The sequence below is a fragment of the Cucumis sativus genome, chromosome 4 (genome assembly GCF_000004075.3).
Source record: "Cucumis sativus cultivar 9930 chromosome 4, Cucumber_9930_V3, whole genome shotgun sequence".
Classification (NCBI taxonomy): Eukaryota; Viridiplantae; Streptophyta; class Magnoliopsida; order Cucurbitales; family Cucurbitaceae; genus Cucumis; species Cucumis sativus.
This window is the reverse complement of record NC_026658.2, coordinates 18,597,541-18,620,171: the sequence shown is the minus strand read 5'-3', so window position 1 is coordinate 18,620,171 and position 22,631 is coordinate 18,597,541. Positions and strand designations below refer to the sequence as shown.

Below are 22,631 nucleotides of genomic sequence, written 5' to 3'. Positions count from 1 at the left end.
TAATCTTGAATCCAATAAACTAAGGTCTGAAGGCCATCTAGTGTAGACTTAAAATTTATGTAGAGACATAAGCGTGGATCAAGTTCGAGTATATAGCCCAAACGGTCTATAGAGTATGAATAAGGTTGGATGCTTTATTCTGAGAAACACTATAAATGTGGTCTGTTTTATAGTTAATACAAAGGATGTGATCCTGAATGTTCATGTAAAGACATGGAAGTGGAGACATCCTATGTTAAAGAGTTTACATATGATCGAAACCATGAAATAGTTACTTTTAAGAACATTGTTGACGGTAAAAAACTAGTTATTTCGATTATGATGACTACAATTAAGTCCTTAATGAAATAAATTTAAAACTTAGACATCTACTAAATTTATGGAATTTTTTTTAATAATGTTATTTTAAAAAATAATATTAAAAAAATCGACAAAAATAGAGTAGTTAATTCTCACTCATATTTTTTTGTTTTTCTATATATATATATATATATATATATATATAAAATATTCCAACCACCAAATTTCAATCGTAAAAGTATCTTTCCTTATTAAATTAACATCATTTTTCCAATTTTAATTTGATTGTTTCTTATTAACAATTTTTTATTCTTTTTCCTTTATACATACATACATACATATATATATTAAATATCCTAATTTTCACTTTTTCTTATTAAATTCACTTTTTCTATTTTAATTTGATTATTTCAGATATCAAAAATTGTCAATATTTCCTTTATACCCTATTTTTGTCGTTATTAAATAAAGGAAGTAACAATCTCTAAAGAAAAATAAATGAAGTCTAAACTCAAAAGTTTTGGGAAACTTCAATCAAACCTAAATTCGTCATCCAATGATAAAAAGTCAAATAATTCAAACAATTTGAACATTCATAATTAGAAAACTTCCCTTCTCTCTTCACCATCTATATAATTAAAAACTAATGAGATTGAGCCCATTTGACATTAAAAAAAAAAAAAAAGAGTTGAATTAAGCTTTAGTATGAATATCAAATGGATCGTAAGACAAGCTAAGCTGCAATTAAAACCTCTGTAGGAAAAAATAAATAAAGTAAAAAGAATCCGCCTATTAGCTATTGGAAAAACAAATTTAACTAATGATTAAAAAATAAGAAACAAGAAAACAAGAAAACAAATGTAACTAATAATCAATAATAATAATAATAAGTTAATAATTTCTGTAAAAAAAAACAAAAATAAATAATAATAGTAATGACAATAAACAAATAAATAAAGTTGGAAGCAAAAGGAAGAGCAGTTTCCTTCGAGGACAAGTTGGGGCGCGAGTCCGATGCAATTATCTCCATTTCTTTATTTATTTCGAATTCAATTGTCTTACACTCCCATGTTAAGCAACGCAATTTGGTATAAATTTGGCAGTTTCGGAGGATTTCTTTCTATCCAACATTCTCCGCTTTATGTTTCTCTTCCCATTTTTTGATTGATTCGTTCCTTTTCTCCTTCTATCCCGACTTTTCAGGCAATATTACTTTCTTTCTTTCCCTGATTTCTAACTTCTTGATTTTTGTATCAACTTTACCTCTACGTTCTCCCCTTTTTGTTCTGTTTCAATTGTATGTTCTAGTCATGAAATTCGTTTCCTTCTTTCTGTACTAGACTTTGAATGCTACCTTGGTGCTTGATCATGGGTATTTGGGGTTTTTTTTTCTTTTATCTTTGTTTGATGAGGTATTGAAGGTGTTTTGGATTTATAGGTAGCAGGGTTCTTATAAGAAGTTATTTAATGACTTCAAAAACTTTGAGGAGGAGGCTCCACCATGGTGATGTTGATGGGAAAAGGAACGAAAAATATGATACTTCTGGCTTTGAAGGTTTGAGTGAGCCTCTGCTTGGCAGCCATGAGTATAGTGATAGGAGCTCGGAGGTTAGAGCTTAATTCCTTTAAATTTATAGCCTTTTTACTTTTTCCCCCCTTTCGAATTATTCTTATCCTGTTCTTTATAAAGTATCCTGGGTGCTTTTGTTTTTGTGTTCTGTATATTTTTTTTTCCTTTAGTAGTCTTCGGCAGTTGATTTCTTGGTTGTTTTTCTTATAAAAGGTGCGCACGCTTGAAGAGATTTGGGACGATGAGCGGAAGAAGCAACAGCTACACTGGACACTTCTGTTTTCTCAGTTGATTGCACAATGGGCTCAGTGGATAGGTACAGTTATTTTCTTTGAATGGATTCTGTTAATACAAGATAGAGCATTCAGATTAGTAGAACTAATTTGTAGTTTCTCATGGAATCTAATAGTTTGGCTGAAAGCTTTGTAATGAACTTTAAGGTATTTTTTTTACTTTCAATTATTTTTATTAAATAGGAGGTCTTTATGTTCAAACAATCTCTTACGAATGCTCTTATTTTTATAGTTCTTCATTATCTCATTATTCATGATGCTTGCTTCTTAAAGAACACCAGATATAGCTATATATTATTATTTATATGGTTAGACAATAGGATATGGATACATCATCTTCTAGATCAAGTAAAATTTATGTTTTTAGATATTTTAGATTCGAAGTTATAGTGGTTGCTCATGTACTACTTTAAGTCTATGAGGGCCAACACTACAACAGCTTGTTCTTTGTTATTAGGCACTTTTAGTTCAAGCAACTACTAGAATAAGGCTCTATGTCTTGGCTTGATCTTTCTTCCTTCCGCAGATAATTTTATGTTGCACAACTGTTTTGAGTGGGTTGTGAGCTAATTGTCCTTTTTAGTTAGGGATAAGAAGCATTGAAAATAGTTCTCTCTTAGTTCTGGGAAATGCTTGATTGTGAAGTAGAGTAGGAAGCTTAAAAATTTTGGAAAATATTTCTGCTAGTGTTCGGCTTTCCATTGAGTTCCTATATTAGTTGGTTTTAGTCCATGGTATTTCTTTCAGTAATGATGCAATGAGATGATACCTACTATTTTTTTAAACAGGAAAAAGTAACGAGTGATGATTCATTGGTATGATGAAGTGGGGTACAAAAATGATCCTACCATGAGATAATTACAAAAAACACCTTAATTGATTAGTAAGAGTGTTTAAGCTATAATGACGAAAAGGGGAAGACAACTTGCTCCATGAGATAGCTAAAAGAGAAGTTCATAAATAATTTCCTACATTAAGGATGACATAATTGATCTTAAAAAGTGGGTAGAGGTGTGATTGGAAGCAAGGGAGGAAAAGGAGCTCAAAGGAATGTCTTTAATGTGGTTGTAAAGTACTGTCTCTGCCGAGGAAGTTGTCTGTCCCAACTAGGAGGTTTAATAGATAGAAATGAATGTGAATCGATGTAGTGAGCTCAGAGAAATGAAGTCCGGTACATGGTAGGCATGTTGACAACTGTTTGCTAACGCTATCTTAACTTTTGTAGCAAACATTGTCTTCGGTTCTGGAGCACTCTTTGGTCGACTTTTGCCATTTTCTTTGACCATGCACAATGGACAAAACCATAGGGTGGCTCCACCTCTTAGTATTCTACAGGTAAATGAAGATTTGATGCCTTATTCTCCTGAATTGTCATTGTAATTAAATCAGAGTAATTATTTGTTTAGAAGTTTACTAGCCTGAGGTCTGAGTATGATTTACTAAAATGGTTATATTTGTTTTCTATGATGTCCTGTTATTAATTTGAATCATGTTTCTTGTTCAAATTCAGTTTGTTCTGTTAATCAAGATCAATAAAAGGATATATTATAAATTTGGTCCCTGTGATTCAGAGAAAATTAGAGTTTAGTTTCTGTAATTTTTTAAGTTAGAATTTAGTCCTTACGATTTGATAAAATTTCATAAGCAGTCTCTATGGTTTGATAAAATCCTCATCAATTTATGAAGGTCTTTTATTAAAGCATAGGAACTAGATTCCAGATATAAACCATGGGACTAAATTTTCAATTTAACCATGCAATAGGTCCCCTCTACAAATAAGTCTTATAAATCCATTTCTATATAAAGTTTTGATTGTGCTCACATCTGGGAATTGGAAAGCTTAAAAAGAGAACCTTTTTAATATTGCAAAAGTCTTATGGAATTTCCATTGAATCAACTCACAAACATTGGCTGTGTCAGTTTGTTGTGTTTATTGGTTTGGATTTACACTCATTTTTTATATTGCAAAATTTTTAAGGTAGAGTATCTGTTATCAAATGTAAAAATCTCCCCTCTGTTTCCTAGGAAGAAAGACTCAGGAGTTTAAAGCAAAGGCTGGAAGTTCCCTTTGATGGATCTCGCATTGAGCACCAAGTGAGTCCTTCAACATTTTTATATGGGATCTCAAATTCTATGGATTTTGTTATATATGTGTTACTACTCTCGTTCTCTTTCGATGTCTTAAAATGTAAGTATTTCCTGCAAGCTATACTTATGGAATTCTTCTCAAATTTCATAACAAAGGGAATTCTTTTGCTGATAATTGAATGAACCAGTTGGGACATTCCCACTTCTTGTGCAAGTTTACTTAGCTATGATTCTCATGAAAACATGTCTGTTCATCTTTATTATGTTCTGTTCATATCAATATTTTATGTCTGTGCTTGTATGTTTATTGAAAGATGTTTGTGCTTGTATGTTTATTGAAAGATGTTTGTGCTTGTATGTTTGTTCCTAGTTACCTACCAAAATTTGCTGTCCAGCAATATCTAAGTTAGTCTTACTTGCCGACTTGAAGTTATGCACTGGTCCTAAAAGAAGTACATTCCAGTATCATACATAACTTCTGTTGGTCATTGGACCGACAAACAACTGGTTCACTTTAGGTAATGCAAGAAGGAAAAATGGTCTCGAGGAGAATTAGACTTGGAGTTTGGGAGAGGTGGGGAACAAGGGTCTTCAGTAAATGTATGTTATTCTTAGCAAGCCTATTGATGCAGTGACTGCAAAGTTAGAATTCTGTATGTATAATGCCTCTTTTTTTTATGTCTTATTAATGAAAATGAGAAGCCTTTTTATAGGCTGGAGATTACAAGAGTTGTTAAACTAACTTGGGGTTGAGTTAGTTTAACTTGGAGTTGAGTTAGTTATAACTAACTCAAGATACAAAATTGGTAATTAATCCAAAACTATAAAAATGGTAATTCAAACCCCTCTTCTAGGATAAAATTCAAGAAACATCAAGAAGGGAGATGTTCTACATAAAGAAGGGAGATGTTCTACATCACCTATTCCATGTGTACCGATATCAGATATATTTGATCATGGATCCGTAGTAGTTATAAGGTTCTAATGTTAGATGGAATTTCATGATATTACTAGGTAATTGTTTTAAATGGAAAAACTACTGAATTATTTACAAATATAATAAAACTTTAATGGCTATCTATGTTACAGACTGACACCTGATAGACATCATCATCTATCAGTGTCTATCACTGACAGACAGTGACATTTTGCTATATTTTTAAATATTTTAGTTTATTTTTGCTATATTTTAGAATAAACCGCATATTACGTTCATTTTAAGGAAAAGAATGGGGATATACTGGTAAGGGTAGGAGAACTAGGGCTATGTTTACTTCAAGTTTGATGGGTTTTGCTTCTATAACAATTGAAAATAATTTTAGAAAGCCAAATAATTCAATAAGGCCAATGTTTCTCCCGTTCTACGTCACTCAAAGCAAATACAAGAGAAAAAAGTATACTCCCTTGCTCTATTCTCTCTTGACCCAGACCACTTATCACATGAGCGTATACAGATTAATGTTGTAATTGAGTTCTAACTTCTCACTTGTATAAGCACTTTGTATCAATTCAATAAAAGATGATTGCTATTGAAACATTTTGTTGCTTGGTTCCAATAATTTAGAAGTGTTTTATCGAGTTAGAATTTATTTTTGAAGGATCAATTTTTACATATTTCCAATACCGAAAAAAAATTAAGATGAAAAAAAAAATGAAATTCTATGAAAATTTTATTGAATTATGGTTGGAGAGGAACTTCTTGAGGTACTAAATGGTTTATCTTTGAGGAAGAAGTTAAGATTCTATTGAACTTGGTAGCTTGGGCACTTTTGTTGTGGTTTTTTTCCCTTTTTGTTTTTGGTAAGAATCCACAGTGCTTTATTGGAGAAAAATAAAAGAATATACCAGGGTTGCACAAAAGAAAAAATGAAGCTCCAACCAAAAAAGGGAGCCTGACCCTAACTACAGAAAAAGACTCCAATCCAAAAGAATATGATCAAATGTAATCATAATTACAAAAAGGCCCATTGACCATACGCACAAGAGGCGTTAAACCCACCACCTCCCTAACTTCCTCGCCCGATCTCCCCACCCCTTTTAAAATTATATTATCCATCTTAAATTCTCAAGCCAAATGCCCCACAAAATTGCATAAGAAGTTATTCTACCACAAAACTGTAACCCGTGAATGGAGAATGAGAAAGTACCTCTTCTAGTTGAGCTAGGCCATCTCTATTCCAAATCCATAGACTCCAAATTCTCTCAACAAACAGCTCCAAAGGTTTATCCTCCAGTGCCGTTTGGGTGCTTTTTTTGTGTGTGTCAATATATTTTTCCTCTAAGACGGCGATCATAGACCTGGGACATGGACACGGATATGATACAAAACGGCAATACACCAATTTTTTTTAAAAAAATAATAGATAAATAAACAATAGAAAACTAGGACATGGACACCTTACAAATACAATGTTTTCTGTCATTATTTTAGGACATATAAGTTTAACATAAAATACTAAACGCACACTAGAAAAACATAAAATGTTGAGTTAATTAACAATTGTATGTATTTTCTATGTATGTATGCATGCATATATATTGTTGAGTTTAACATAATATGTAAGGTGGGTGATTCAAACATCTAACCTCATTGACGAAGATGCCTATTTTGTGCAAGTTAAGCTAATGTTCATGTTGGCAAAATCTTTTATATTTACTATATTATAGCAGTAATTTGTATTTATTTGTCAGAGTTTCCGTATCTGTAATTCTGTGGATTTTCTTCTCCTTAAGAAACTCGTCCATCCTTGTGAACAAGAAATTAAATTAGTATTCTCTTGATATTTTAGATATCATGAGGGCGGAAGGGTTCTTTGTTCAAATTCCTATAATGTCATTATCATTTTCTTTCCAATTAGTTTGTCTGCTTGTTTGAGCTTCCTATAATTTGCAAGCCCACAAGTGAGGGGAATGTGGAAGTGTGTATTTAATTAAATTTATCGTAACCTATGAACTTTAACTTTTGGGTTGATTGTAATTTAACAAGAAGCTAACGAGAAAGTGTAGAGAATAATTGGAGGGAGGATTTATGTGATGGAAGCTTAAGAAGAGAATTTGTGTGAATTGAAGGTAATAGAGAGTATTTAGTGATGTAATCTATTTTTCTACAAGAGATTAAGGGTGAAGTGTTTATATCAAAAGTTTTGATATAGCACCTAACAGTTTGTTTTTTTTTAAAGAAAAAATCTATCGAAATTTGCTTCAAAATTGTAGGCAAACATAAGGATTCGGAATAGGGATTGTGTTTCTAGTTGTTGAAGACGTAAAGGTACTTCAGAACATACTCTTCCTTCTTTCTGGATGTTAGACCTAGTGACTTGTGTAGACATCTCCTTGATTTGTATAACACCCCCCTGTACCTTCAGTGTTCTATACGATCAAATGGATGATTAGAAACCTCGACTAATATAATTGGTTATCCCGTGAGATTAGTCGGTGACATTAATTGAGGTGCGTGTAAGGTGGTCTGGACACTTTGAATATAAAAAATATTAAAAATACAATGAAGAATGTGTAACAGGAATTTGGCTATTCACTCCATTTCTGGGATGGAAAAATAAATGAATCCATGCGTTGTAGGATGCTCTGAAAAGGTTATGGAGGTTGGCATATCCAGACAGAGAGCTTCCACCTCCTAAATCTGAGCTCTGGAAGGACATGGGTTGGCAAGGTACTGATCCTTCAACAGATTTTAGGTGAGTACAATCTTTGATCTTTTGAAATGATGCTTCGTTTGTTTCATCCCCTTCTGTTAATATTTAGTAGTCTTCTATACTTTTTTGTAGAGGTGGTGGATTTGTTTCACTGGAAAATCTTATCTTCTTTGCCCAGACATATCCGGTTTGTTTCCTTTTCCTATGTTTTAATATTTTCTCTTCTTTTGCTTGGTGCTCTATCTTTTCTCTTATGTTCTATACCTGATTCTTTGATCTGACATATAGTAATAAATGTAATTATCTTTGTTTGTATGGAAACACAAATGCCGTATAAGATTCAGATTGAAAACCACGGAATTGAATTACTTCACTAGTGGTTAAAAGCGCGATATTGAGAAGCATTATGTTTTCTTAAGTCATTTCAGTGAGGATTTATGAAGCTTTGGGGTTAAAAAGTAGTTAAAAGTAGTGAAAAGTATGCTATTTATCGTCCCTCCTATTGTGATTGCTGCTACTTTTACTTGGCTTAAATTATTCAGGACTTGCTGAATGTGTACTGCTAGATGCACTAATTTTGTCTTGTTTTGGATGTGAGCATGCAAGTCGGTCCAGCTTTGCGAATAGTTCTAATTAGATCTCCAAGTGATATTATCTCTTTCCTTTTTGGCTACATTGATAATATATCGTCGGTGATTATTCAATGTAAATAGTTGGTTGGATTCCTTTACAGGAGTCATTCCGCAGATTGTTGTATAAGAAGGATGGTAAGAGAGCTGAGTGGGAATATCCGTTTGCTGTTGCTGGTATTAACATTTCGTTTATGTTGGTGCAAATGTTAGATCTCCAATCAGGTAAGATGGATGTTTGGCTTCTTTTTGAGTTTTCATGTTTTTCTTTCGACACCGATCACGAAGACATTTTCTAATTTTTCTATTAGCATATCAATTTACCATGTCGGAACCCCCTTTCTTTAGTGAGTTTCTGTGAGTTTGTTTTTTGTTTTTCATGACCTTGTTTCCTTTTATCTTTTCCCCAAAGAAAGTTGTTTCTAACAAACAAAAAAAAAAAAAAAAAAAAATTGATGCTCAAACATAACTTTGATAAAAGGGTATGAGTTCAACATCATGGATTCAATTTATAGTGGTCATCTTTACTCGACACTCATAGGATTACGTAGGTTGCCCCTTGAGATTAGTCGAAGTGAGCGTAACCTAGTTTGGACATTTACGAATATAAAAACTGCTTACGCTGTCTGTCATTCAAACATTCTTGAGAGAATCTTGAATCCGTAATAAACGATTGAAGTAATATTTTGTTGCAGGGAAGCCAAGTTCATTTGCAGGGATTCGTTTCTTAGAACTTTTAGAGCATGACGAGATGGCATTTGATAACCTCTTCTGTGTAGCCTTCCAATTGATGGACGCTCAATGGCTCGCAAAGCGCGCTTCCTATATGGATTTCAATGTAAATAATTTCTAGAAATATTTGACCATTCAAGTCCATAAACAACATTGAAATGAAGAATCATCATCATCATCATCATCATCATCATCTGACTTTGAATCTTACTTTTCAGGATGTTTTGAAGTCTACCAGAAGTCAGCTAGAACGTGAGCTTGAACTTGAAGATACCTCGAGTGTGAAAGAATTGCCAGCCTACAATCTCTTGAGAAGATAATCTTCTTTCTCCCATCATTAACTTCTTGATTCAGTCATAGTTCTCTCTATTGATCTTTCCTTATCTTCCAATTTCTATGTTGCTTATCCAAAAATTGCATTTGTAATAAAATTTAAAATGTTAAAAAAAAAAAAAAAAAAAGCAAAGAAAAAATAAAAACTACCACACATTTAATCATGAAAATAGAGTAAAATTGTTATGTATTTCCTCTCTGGTTTTAAGTCCAAAGCATTGTATCTCTAATGGAAAGGAGAAGCTGTGAGCTATAAGTTAACAACTGGATGTCCCCATTCTCTCTCTCTCTCTCCTTAATATAGATATTTGTATAGGGTGTGGTATGGTGTTCGAAGATTTGACGTCAAAGCACATGTCTTAACCATTTAAACTATGTTAAGATATTTAGAGTACATGTCTTTACCATTTGAGCTAACTCTCTGGTTAGTTAGTATATCTCTTATCAACATGTTCCTCTCGCATTGGAAACCTTTATGTTTTGAAAATTAATTACACTCTGCTCTAATGGTTTTAGCAAGTGAATGTGGCATTTCTTTTTAGAGCTGAACATTTATTGAGTCTTTTTTCTCCCTATTCCTCGAAACCTTCTTTGATAGAAGTCTTTTGTGTTGTTAATTTTCGTTTCTCGTAGATAGATTGTTAAATTTTAAGAACTCAAAATTTAAGATTATATGTATTGTATCTTGAAATTTAGGAATCAACTGAAAATTAAATCTAAAATTTAAAGATAAAAAAAAAACTTTTATTTTAAAAAATTCAATGGTAAATCAAACATGACAATTAGCTAGGACACTTCGGATATGAATCTATTGTTTGCTCATTTAAAATAATTAAATTAATGTTTTTCACTTTTAATATAAAAAGCTATTTATTATTATGTTTTTAAATAGAAGATGAAGAATGGGACGAATGATTAGGGAATTTTTTCATCATCATTGATCCCAATTTCATCTTAAGCGTGAATTCTCAAGTCCAAGGGTTTGTTTAGGATTGGGGTGTGTTTGGATTCCAAACTCATATTTGGTTTATTGGGTTTGAGGTGGTTTTGAATTCTCAATTCCTTAAGACTCACATTCATTACTACAATCCATATGTGCAAGAAGCTATGGATGTTGTTGGACATTCTTTTAGCCTCCAAGTTTCTACTACTATTTATAGAGGAAGGAAATATGTTATCCTCAAAATTAAAGTGAAAATTTTGTACAAAACACTTTTGACAACGAGTTGATCTATTCTTTTATTTTATTTTATTTTTTTCATAAGAGGTATTCTCAACCAAATCCTGAACAACTTCCTACATCGTTTATTGGTTTTGATTAATTTTGATCTTTCTATTTTTAAATTGAGGGCTAAGTGATTCATAGCCATTGTTTTAAGTTCTTAATATCTACATAAACATGGAGGCATATTCATACACACACACGTATAGATACACATGAAAAACAAGATTGTAGGTTGGTTCTAAACTAAGACTAACTTTGTTATTAATTTGAGCTGCTACATGTTTACAATGACTATATAGTTATATTCAAATTAACATCCGTAAAAGTTGAAATTACATTTTGATGCTTGTACTCTAAAGTCTAAAGTATCTCCAATCTATAAACACGTGAGTAAAATTTCATCTTTGCAACAGTAGCTACATTTAAATTGCTGTAACAAAATTTCAAAATTTAACTAAAGTATGCTTAAATCAATGAGCTTATTTGTCCTGAAATTAACAATGAACAGAAATAAAATTGAGAAAGTGGTTTTAATTTCCTTCAAATAAACACTACAATAGAGGTCTACCATGCCATTTTTAACTCAGAAATCAAGGCACATTCAACAAATTCTACAAAGTTTACAATAGAAACTTTGGTAAGTTCTCTCAACAAGTTATAGCGAAAAAGTTTTTAAAAAGAGAATTGTTTGTCTAAATCAAATACATCATTTCACTAAGTGATTATCTTCACGGTAACAACATTTTTTCATCATCCAAAGCTATTTCCTGAAATCAAATATCAAAATTCTCTGCCTGCAAAACCTTGATCACCAATAATAACACAAATAAATTCCATCTCCAGTCTCTTATCAGGCATTAAAAAGATTCAGACTATAATCAAAATTGGATTGTGGTCAAGAGGATTGGGAGTTTTAAGAAGACTCTGATTCCGAGTTTGCAAATTCTTCACTTGAATCAAGCTTTTCTGCTGGTGCGGTTTCATCTGACTTTTCAGGCCCGGGACCGGCTGAAACTTTCACCATTGATGGACGTAAGAGTCTGTCACCAAGCAAGAATCCTTTACGGAACTCGTCGAGTATGATACCTTCCTCAAATTCTGTGGAGTCCTCCCTCATGATTGCTTCATGAAGCTGTAGGAAGAAATTGATTAAACAAGTTTCAACTTACCAAACTTGGTCCCCAGAAAGAGAGATAAAAAAACAGGACCCTGATTAGTTCCATGTTTGATCATGCCATGCTAGTTTTGAATGCATATCAAATAGAATTCAAAAATGAAAACACAAAAACACATTACCTTAAAATTTGATGGGATTGAAGATAGTCGAAAACTTAAACAGATACAAGAGATTAGTCACAATATCAGATAGAACTAATAGCTTTGTCATTGATAATAACAATTTGAATAGGTTACAATATTTCAGGAGAAGGCCTCCTTGAAAGATAAAATTGTCGAGGAAAAATCACCTATTGAATGAAATAGACTGATTGGCAGAACTAGTAAAGTCTTCAACCTTTTTGCTCCAACAATGACACTATCAGATTCACTCTGAACCTGGTCTAGATCTTCAAATTTATCTTCAATAATTCTTTTATTGAGCTCCAACCATAAAACCGATAACGGATCCAAGATAGCACACTTCCAAAGTAACTTTCTCTTCTTTGATCCTTTTCCATGAAAAATAACCCATATGAGACGCATTACTTCTTATGGATGGATCCAGGGAACTCCACCAATAATTTACATCACATACTTTTGGGAAAAATATTATAAAGGAAAATTTGATTCACACTCTCATCATTTTAAATGCAAAACAAAAGTGATGGCTACCGAAATCATTTGGTCTTCGCATTAGCTGATCACAACTCTTGTTTTTTCTATGGTCAAAATAGACACAAATAAAGGAACCTTCATGGGTTGGTTAGGTTTTAAACCATATTCATGTTTGAGATTACAAGATCAGATATCAGAAAAAGTTCATCCAGTCATGATCATAACTTTTCGAAGGAAAGGTCCAACAGTTCCATAAGTTTCTATTGTCTGACCTCAGTCTTACTAGAACAAATGGTATTAAATATATACCACCATTTTACTCATCAAGTTGATGGATAAATCCACCATGGGCAGATACTTTAAGAAGAGAACAGTTTGTTAACGAAAACAGGTTCACCAATTATTAAGTTTTAGGAAGTTACCAATATGGGAAATGTCAAGGAAAATGGATGGTCATGTTAAATAAAAGAGACTACAGGTTCACACATGGAATACAAGTTCACTTATTAGACTCTACTGACTGATTAGTAGTGACTCAAACTTTGATGAATAAGGGGGAAACGAGACACAAGAATGATTACTTGACAAGAAGAAAAAACTCACCAGTGGGTCAAACGGTTTCCCAATTGTCTCAACAGGAACTACACCCAAGGAGCCCAAAATCTCGGTGAACTGCTTATAGATGCTCTGGTAACTCTGATTGATCTTCTCTTCCCCCTCTGTCTCCACCTTGATCTGTGCCCTAGCCCTCTCAAAATTATCCAGGACACCTAATAGAGTCTCTACTACTTCTCCTTGAGCATTTTTTACTAATGAAAGACGTTCTCGCTCTGTTCTCTTCCGAAAATTATCAAAGTCAGCACTGATTCTCAAAACTCGATCCTTCTCTACAGAAAGTTCTTCAATTAAGGAACTCAACTTCCTTTCAACTGCGAGCTTTTCATCTTCAATTGACTTCAGAAAAGACTCTATTTCAACCATTTGAGCTCCATCGTTATCAGCTAACGCCTGCTTATAGGACTGAAGTGCTGCTATAATGACTGACTGAGTGGAATCCTCAGTATTAACTTCTGAGTCGTCACTTATGTCATTATCACTTGTAGCATCTTCTACACCGGTATAACTAACAGAAGAGTCCTGTTACATAAATATATGAGCAACAAGAAAGTGCAAGGGCACGATTTCTGTACAAACTTAATTAAAACAATCTAAATCCATGCCATTCGAATTAATTTTCCATAGCCAAAAGTTATTACACTCTCTAAACATCCAATATCCAAAAATCTTCCAATTTTAACAAAAATCAAATCAATTATTTATACTTTTAGGTCTAAAAGAACACAATTTGTGTTTTATGGACCATGTTATTTCAACATCTAAATTTTAGTCTTGAATTGAATGGAGCTTATAGACCCATCATTTGATTATATTTTTGTAGTATCCACAAAGTTGCATAGGGCACATAGAGGAATCAGAAACTTTTCAGTATTAGACTTGGAGAAAAGCATAGGTATCTTATTTTTCACATAAACTTGCTGAGAGCAATACGGCAAAAATGTCAATAAGAATGATTAAACCAAACTCGAATCATGGGCCCAGAACTACCAAAACTGCTTCGATACTCCATTGTGTTTAGTTACCACAAAAAATTGAGATATTAAGTGGATATTCCAAAGGTGAGATTTGAGAAGGGTCTAAAACTCTGAACATATTTGTCTTTAAATCTCTTTCTAGACATCATTCGGTTGAGTAATTAAGAACCGAGAAATAGACAACGAATTGAGTTAATGCCAGAATGCCACGTTCCCACTTACTAAACTGATTCCATTTTCAAACAGCAAAGCAAGAAGCAACCACCTCCACTCCAACGCCCAATTGATAACATTAGATAATAACAATGAGATCCTATTCCAACCAATTGCACAGCATAAAGGAATACCCAGACCCACCAACACTATCTAACCTAACCAACTAAAGAGTCAAACTACAAAAGTAGGGTAAAGAAACAGCAACTCCCAGAAGAAGAAGGATTAAGAGTACCTCCGCCTCAGAATCGCGAACTTCCTCTTCAAGCTCGCTAATTTCCGTTTCACCGGAGGAAGCAAAAGGCCGCTTGGGGAACCGGAGAGAAGGAGGACGAGTTGAAAACTTGGAGGAGTTGAAGCAACAAATGAAGGAGTGAGATGTTGTAAAGGATAAAGAAGAGGGTTTTAGGGTGGATTTGGATAAGGAAAAGGCGGAAACGCTGGCGGGAGGAGTTGCCTGAAAAAATGGAGTTCTGAGAAGGGTCGCCATGAGAGAATTTACAAAAAGAGAGAGAGAGATAAGGGTAGAGAAGAGAGAAGAAGGAAGTGGAAGACGCCACAAAGGTTGGGTTTTTTTGGGTGAGAATAAATTATAATATCATTATTTTTCCAAAAAATATTTACTAAAATCAGAATGAGGAATTTGATTAAAAGATATATATATATATTATTTCATTTCCATGTTTTCATAAATTTTATATCAAAACCTAACCTAAGAGATATTTTCGATCCAAATCTCACTACGATATGTTATGTTTTTAAAATTTATAAAAATATTTATTAATCAATTTCATTTTTTTTATTTTTTTATAGTTTTTCATAAATATTGATTCTAATCCATATTTTATGGATATTTTCATCCTAATTTTGCTAAAATTATGATTTTTATATTTTCATCAATAAACATTGTAAACTTTTAGAATACAATTGTTATTTAGGTGATAAATGGTCAAATAAAAATTTTATTTATATTATTATTATCAATGTAGTATTGTAAGATAATAGAATTTGATGAATCCCTTTTAGTCGCTAACACGTTTATATGCTAGTTGAATTATATTTCTTTTGACAATTAATTTTTAAAGTTTAAGGTGTGTGTATACGAGTCATTTATGTTTTTAAGTTTATATCCAAAAAAAAGTAAATTGGAAATTTTTCATTGTTGACCTAAATTTGATGGTAAGGGGTAATCATTTGATTTTTTTTAATTTTGAAAATTAATTTTATGAACTTTCATTCCAACTATAAATTTCTTGGTTTATTGTCTACTTTTTTAGTTTTACTAATGCTTAAAAAACTAAGTCAAAATTTAAAATTTGAAAAAAATAGTTTTTAGAAACTTGTGTTTTGTTGTTGGAATTTTGGTAAGAATTCAACTGTTGTGAATAATAGAATATGGAATGGTGGATGTAGAAAAGAAAATATATTGATTTGAGAAATCTGAATCATGATTCATAAACTTAGTAGTTGTTTGAGAGAGTTGTTAAAATGGTTTAGTTATGTCATTTCACATATGTATTGTTGAAGGAGTACACACCTAAACTAGAGTTCAAATATAATTTGAGGAGAAAAAGAGTTTAGAAAATTTGTTGACTAAGAAGATATTTACTACAAATAACAATCTGATCTGATGAGGATTGAATATTAAGTTGTTTCACTACTGTGCTACAAAACACAAATAGGGTGACAAATTTGGTAGGTTACAAGATTTTGATAGAGCCTGGGTGAATGATGAAAGCATTTAGGATTAGCTTAATCCTTTGGTTGGGATTAGCTAAATGCTTTAATTCTTCAAACCTAGTATCAATTCAAATTTCTCTTAAAACACTTTGAATGGAAATCAAAACATTGATCAGCTCAATTATACCTTTATTTTTCTCATCTTAAAAGTGTACACAAACCAAATCTTGCTAATGGCAGAAGTTTGATCGATTGGTCTCTGTACATCGTCATCTATAAAATCTTGATTATAGATAACCGTTTAAAGGGTGTGTTGGATCTAATCATTTTTCCCTCTCAATTTGTGTTCATCCTCAAGAATATCATTACTCATAATGTTATTTATTGGATCTAAATGCATACGTACACTAACAAATCACTGAAATGGTAAGAATGTGGTGGTTGTTGTAAAGTTGCACAAGGTGTATGATTGAGTGGAAGAGCAATATTTGCATTTGGTCAAGAGGAAGATGGGTTTTGTCCTCGTTGGATCTAGTTGATTATGAATTGTGCACAATTAGTTACCTTTTTGGTCATTTTTAATGGAAATAATCATAGATAATTTTAACCTTCTAGAGGATTAGGTCAGAGTGATCCTGGTATGTCATTGTATTTTTTTTTTCTTATCTACTCTAACTGTCTTTCTATGTTGCTCTAGATTATTTTCTACGTTTGTGAATTAACCTTCATTGTCTTTCTGTTTCTCTTTTCTTAAAAAAAATTGCAAATGACAATTCTTTTTTCTTTCGAGCATAAAAGAAGTGACTAATAGTGATTAAGGAGATGTTAGGGATTTACAAGAAGGCTTGAGGCTCTCTATCAACTTAAGCAAATTTATGTTCAATTAGTAAAAGCACAATACTAGAAGTGATCCATAAGTTGAGAATGCTTGTGTACTAATAGATAAGTTGTTTAGAAAAGCCTTTTAGCAACAAATTGGAAGATTGACTTATTTCAAGAATAATTCGGTTAATGACTTAGTACCAAGAAACGAATCAATTTATTGAAATTTTCTAGCCTTAATATGATTGTTAGGTTTTTTTGGATGCTATCAAACCTAATAAACTTAGCTTTTAGTTTAATTTTAAAAAAATAATAATTAATCAAAGCACTTATGTTGGCTTCTGAACGAGTAGGCTAAAAATAATATTCGCAACTAATTATCTTTTGTATTCTACGATGATCAATCTTATAGGTGAAATCCAATTCCCTAAACTAGGTTTTTCTCTATTGCTACGCAATGTTACATTCTGCCCCTCCCCACCCCATGTAGTTACTCAATGAATTTGAAACATAATCAAAGAACACAAGCATTCTTGTGGATCAATCTAACCAAATGTTACTATAATTTTAGTTTGGTTTGGAATTATTAATATCATTAAATTGGTTGGTGGTAAAAGTATTTCAAAACTAGTGATTTTTTGAACGAAAGTTTTGGTCACAATCCTTTATATGCTTGGTGGAACATTCTGAGACATCAATCTCTATTTGAGAATGACTTTCGATGGAGAGTTGTTAATAGATAGTTAATTCAACTTAATAGAGAGCTTCGACTGAGAGGGTAACTAAAAACCACTTTAGTGTCCATTGTTTTCAAGGTTGTAAGTGAGATATTTTGTTTTAGACATAGGTTAATGAAAGAAGAAGATAATTCAAAAGATCTTTCTTCAGGATGATGCATACACAATTCTTCAAATCCAGTTGTTGAGACGACATTGTCATAATGAGATCATTTAGAACATCAACAAGAATGCAGTTTTTAATGTTGAAAAACTATTTTTTGGGTTTGAAATTAAATGCACAAGAAAGATGAATCAGTGAGATGGGTTGTGATAAGAAAAATGCGATGGAGATCTGTCCATCTCCATTCACTACTACTTGATGGCAACCACCTAAGTTGACATTTTAGAAGTTGAACACTCATGTTGCTTGGATTCTTGTATTTAAGGTGGGAGACCCACGGTAGGTGCTTCAGGACCTTCTAGATCCTATTTGTCTTATGGTTCAAAATTCATTCATAGATGCGATGAAGTAAAGACATTTGAAATGATGGTGATTTGTCTTAAGATGAAGACCATTTACCAAATTCTTCATTCAAACCTTTTGGTTGAATTTGATTGCTTAGAAGTGATCAACTTGCTAAAAAACACTATAGATGGTATCAAGACGTCTCTTACATTATCGGAGAGGCAAATACTTGAGGTTATGTTTTGGGAGCTTTGTGTCATGTTCAATGACTAAAATGCAAAAATGCACTAGTGCACTCTCTTACATCTAAAGCGATCTTCTATACTTGTTTTCATGTGATGTAATCTTATAGTTTGTCTATCCATTATGTTTTACTTGTATTAGATTAAAAATAGTATGTGAGGTAATATTTTTACAATATATAGAGTGAGAGAATCAAAAGTCCAAGTTCAAGATTGACAATATAAGTATTATATTGATAGAACTAAGGTCACATTTAGAACCCAATTGATTACTTTTGTTGTTGTTTACTTAGTAATTGTAGTGAGTTATGAGGCTCATTAAAATCTATAATCAAACATGCAATCTAGTTGAGGAATTGAGAGTATTCAATCTAATTGCACTTGAAAATGAGGAGGAATCCACCACATTTTTTTGGTTGTCATTACAAATATTGTTATAGCATGAGTTGAGTTGAGTATTATAAAAGTGCCACATTTATTGTTATATTTTCTTTACTATCAACTTTAGGGTAAAAAACTTAAGAAGGATGCCACATTTATGGTTAACCTTTCCTTTACCATCAACCATAGGGTAGAAAATAAGGATAGCAGTATAATGGGAGCAAAGACTGATTTCATTTTGGAAGGTAGTTTAAAGGGAAAAAAAGAAGAAGCAATTTAACAAGTCTACAGTGGAGACAGAATAGAGACATAGATTTTCCTCTTTCGTCCTCCCTCCTCGCTAGTCGTTGAAATGGCTCTCGAATCTCAAAATCTCTAATTCTATCTCAACTGCTCGCCGTCGCCGGAATCCACCGCCATGGAATCGAGCATACTCGAGACGATCGGCGTGGAGATCATTGGCGTCATGTCTCCGGTTTCAATCTGTATGCTTCTCGTCGTTTTATTGGTCTATTCCCTCTCCTCTGCCGACCCTCTCGCCTCCGCCCCGATTCGCACCGCCGCGAATCTCGTCTACCTTGAGACCCCTTCTGATTCCGCCAGCCAGAAGCTCGAAGGTGCTCTTCTCAATGCCTTGGTCTTCGTCGTTCTCATCGCCCTTGTTACTTTTCTTCTCCTTCTTCTTTATTACTACAACTTTACCAATTTCTTGAAGAATTACATGCGTTTTTCTGCGTTTTTCGTCCTTGGTTCCATGGGAGGCTCCATCTTCTTGTCTATTATCCAGCATTTTTCTATACCGGTTGATTCCATTACTTGCTTGATTTTATTGTTCAACTTTACGGTGGTGGGTGTGCTGGCGGTGTTCTCAGGAGGAATCCCTATTATCATGAGGCAATCCTATATGGTGTTTTTGGGGATAATTGTGGCTGCTTGGTTCACGAAGCTACCTGAGTGGACTACTTGGAGTTTGCTTGTAGCCTTGGCTCTTTATGATTTGGTGGCTGTTCTAGCTCCTGGTGGACCTCTTAAGCTGTTGGTAGAGTTGGCCTCGAGCAGGGACGAAGAGCTTCCAGCTCTGGTTTATGAGGCTCGGCCTACAGTGTCAAGGGGTCCGGAGAATCGAGGGGGATTGGGACTTTTGGTTGCTGGGGTCTCAGATTCTGGTTCAATAGAGCTTCAGGCACATTCAGATAACAATTTCAACCGTAATGGGGATGAAAACCTTCATAATTCTGATCGCCGTGCTGCTGGCAATCATAATTTTCGGGGGGAGGAGGTTGAAAGAAATGTAGATGAAGGGGAAAGGTCGCCATTAGTAAGTTACAGTCGAGAAAGAAACTCATCAGATAGTGGATCATCTGGTTATTCAACCGGAGTTCTTACTCCAGAAATGCGACGTCACTATGGCAACAGAGAAACTGAAATCCATATAGATGGGGAATTGTCTCCTCTGGTTCAACTGCCAAGTTTTCAAACCCAGATAGAAATGGAAAGGGTCGCCCAAACTGAGGTTACAAGTAGAGGTATTAGGCTTGGTCTTGGGGACTTTGTGTTCTACAGTGTCCTCGTGGGTAGAGCTGCAATGTATGATCTTATGACAGTTTATGCTTGTTATCTCGCTATCATCTCTGGACTTGGATGCACTCTCATTTTGTTATCAGTTTGTCATCGAGCTCTGCCTGCACTACCCATATCTATCGCTTTGGGTGTCATGTTTTACTTCTTGACTCGGTTAGTTATGGAGCCGTTTGTTGTTGGGACTGCCACAAATTTAATGATGTTCTGATTCTACTTCTTTTGCTCAGAGTTTAGATCCCATTCTAGAGAAAGATGATGATTTCAAGGCACTGAATTTACTGACAGTGAAAACGGATATATTCATATAGGTGTTCCTTTTCTCCTTGTGCACCTGTAAATGTTTTGATGGTAGTTTTTAAGCTCAGGAATGCTTATAGATCACCATATCTAAACTGTTCAGAGAAACTATTATATGTCGATTGTCATCATAGTGATTTCTGAAGTTCTCAGTTAGATTTCAATTACTCTTTCTTCGGCACTTCTATTCTTTGTACATTTGTGTTTAGTTCTCTGTTCATTCAAAATTAAGAGTCTGAGATGCTGCTTAATCTCAAATTCATATACTAGTTTTATGTTTGACTGAACAATAAGGGGAAGAATAGAAATTAGAGAATAATGGGATCAGTCTTTTGAAATTGTCTTTTGTTTTTTATTCTTCTTTTTATTTTGCCAATGAGAAATAAATTTTTCCTTGACGAAGAAATATACAAAAGGGGAGATTCCATAATGGGAGAGTTAAAAAAAATAACCCTCCAACTCATCAAAGGTCATGTAGACTATCATTTGTACAAGGCCTGAAAAAATATTTACACCAAGATTAGGCCATGACCAAACATCATCAAGTAATTTGTGGAAAGCCTGGAATTTGTGGTTGAAAAACATGTTCTAAATACTCCAAAGGGAGGCTCTAATGTGTAGGGCCAGAGAATTTTCTTTTCCTTCTTGAAAGGATGCCCTGCCAATAACTCTTGAAGAAGGCCAATAATGCCCCTTTGAATGGGAATTTTCCATCTGAAAGGCTCCAGATTTGCTAGCAAACTTGCATGAGGTAATCAAGTGTTCATGTGTTTCTGCTTCTTTACTGCACATTTACACCAGATGTGAGAAATGGTTAGGTGAGGCTGCCTTCTTCAGATAGCTTCTAGAGTATTAATGCTTGTCTGGCTGAGTGCCAACATGAATTTTCTTTTTCCTGGAATCTTCGTCTTTCCTCCTTCTATCATGAAAATAATATGAGGGTCAGCATACTGTACTTTTATGCACTCCTTGATCACGGATTTGACAGGAAGAATTGTTTATGAATTCATCAAGCGATGTCCATCTTTCTTCTGAGGAGAGGAGACGTTGAGCAGCTTTGTGAAAAGATGTTCCATTAGGTAAATTCTTCCTACTGATTACGAGTTATTATTGTCAACGAGTTGATATATCCTCCTTTTGTGTTATTTTTCTTTTCTCAGCAGGGTAGAGTTACTGGATTGAGCTGCCTTTTAGTTTAGCTTGGTGTCTAGAATGGTTTTCTTTTTCTCAAGCCTAAAGATGCATTTGAAATCAACATTTGTAGTCTATGATTTTCCATAGATAAAAGAGAAAAAAATCAGCTTGTAGGAAATTGTATCCTGTTTCCGTTGAAATTGTGTTTAATATAGTCATAAATAATCAACTTCCAGCTAGAGTTGATTTCCTTGTAGGGTAACAGGATTTGAATTCCACCTTGTCCAAAGTTTAGGATTATTTGTCACTACATTATCTGTGAAATCTTCTATCGCACAACATGAAGTTTTTTTTATTAATGACTCATTTTTGTGCAGTTTTCTTGGAGAGTGGTCTATGTATAAACTACTGAATGCGCAAAACTAGGTTTTCTTCCTTGATCATGGATTGTAGTAGAAACCGAACACGAATGAGAATGTCCTTATCTTGTTCTTTCAAAAAAGTGTCAACTCTTCCCACCTTAGGGACACTCCTGTATCCTTGTAGGATGGAAGAAGATATTTGCAACGTGGGCTTATGTTCAGGTTGGTATAGCCTTTTTCTCTGATTCTTTTCTTTTTTATTATTGAGTCCTTTTTCTTGCTGCACGGCGTTTTACATCCTTCTATAAGAAGTTATAGGTAAAATTATTGATTGACGAAAAACTTAAGCGGATGGTTTGGTAAATTTGATTATGTAAATACTTCAACACTCCCATTCACTCGTGGGATTTGAACACAAAGTCTAAAGGTATAATATATGATATTACAGGGGTTTCAACACAAAACCTGTCACATCCCACCTCGAGCACCTGCTTGCTTGACCCGAGATGTGGCATGATGTCAGCTAAAGCCGTTTACCTCTGAAAC

General features: G+C 33.6%; 3 protein-coding genes across 4 annotated transcripts; 2 read left to right on the top strand and 1 right to left on the bottom strand.

The window, feature by feature from the left end:
- The first annotated feature begins 1,241 nt into the window (after nt 1-1,241).
- Nucleotides 1,242-10,005, top strand: LOC101213769 (ELMO domain-containing protein A). 2 transcript variants are annotated; one of them, XM_011655538.2, is made up of 10 exons: nt 1,242-1,388; nt 1,739-1,908; nt 2,084-2,186; nt 3,389-3,498; nt 4,189-4,257; nt 7,831-7,946; nt 8,037-8,091; nt 8,638-8,758; nt 9,229-9,371; nt 9,484-10,005. In XM_011655538.2, exons 2-10 carry the CDS (start codon nt 1,768-1,770, stop codon nt 9,583-9,585), a joined length of 960 nt encoding a protein of 319 aa, XP_011653840.1. In that variant the 5' UTR covers nt 1,242-1,388; nt 1,739-1,767; the 3' UTR covers nt 9,586-10,005. The 2 variants fall into 2 exon arrangements, with proteins under 2 accessions (XP_011653840.1, XP_011653839.1); XM_011655537.2 differs by having other exon boundaries at nt 1,280-1,503.
- A 1,332-nt stretch (nt 10,006-11,337) lies between these two features.
- Nucleotides 11,338-14,986, bottom strand: LOC101213532 (protein GrpE). Its single transcript, XM_004144260.3, has 3 exons — nt 14,637-14,986; nt 13,200-13,733; nt 11,338-11,955 (listed from the first exon to the last, which is right to left on the bottom strand). The coding sequence occupies exons 1-3, from the start codon at nt 14,889-14,891 to the stop codon at nt 11,737-11,739; spliced, it is 1,008 nt and encodes a 335-aa protein (XP_004144308.1). The 5' UTR covers nt 14,892-14,986; the 3' UTR covers nt 11,338-11,736.
- Nucleotides 14,987-18,963: 3,977 nt separating this feature from the next.
- LOC101213290 (presenilin-like protein At1g08700) lies at nt 18,964-20,927 on the top strand. Its single transcript, XM_004144259.3, has one exon. It carries the CDS (start codon nt 19,130-19,132, stop codon nt 20,498-20,500), a length of 1,371 nt encoding a protein of 456 aa, XP_004144307.1. The 5' UTR covers nt 18,964-19,129; the 3' UTR covers nt 20,501-20,927.
- The last annotated feature ends 1,704 nt before the right edge of the window (nt 20,928-22,631 follow it).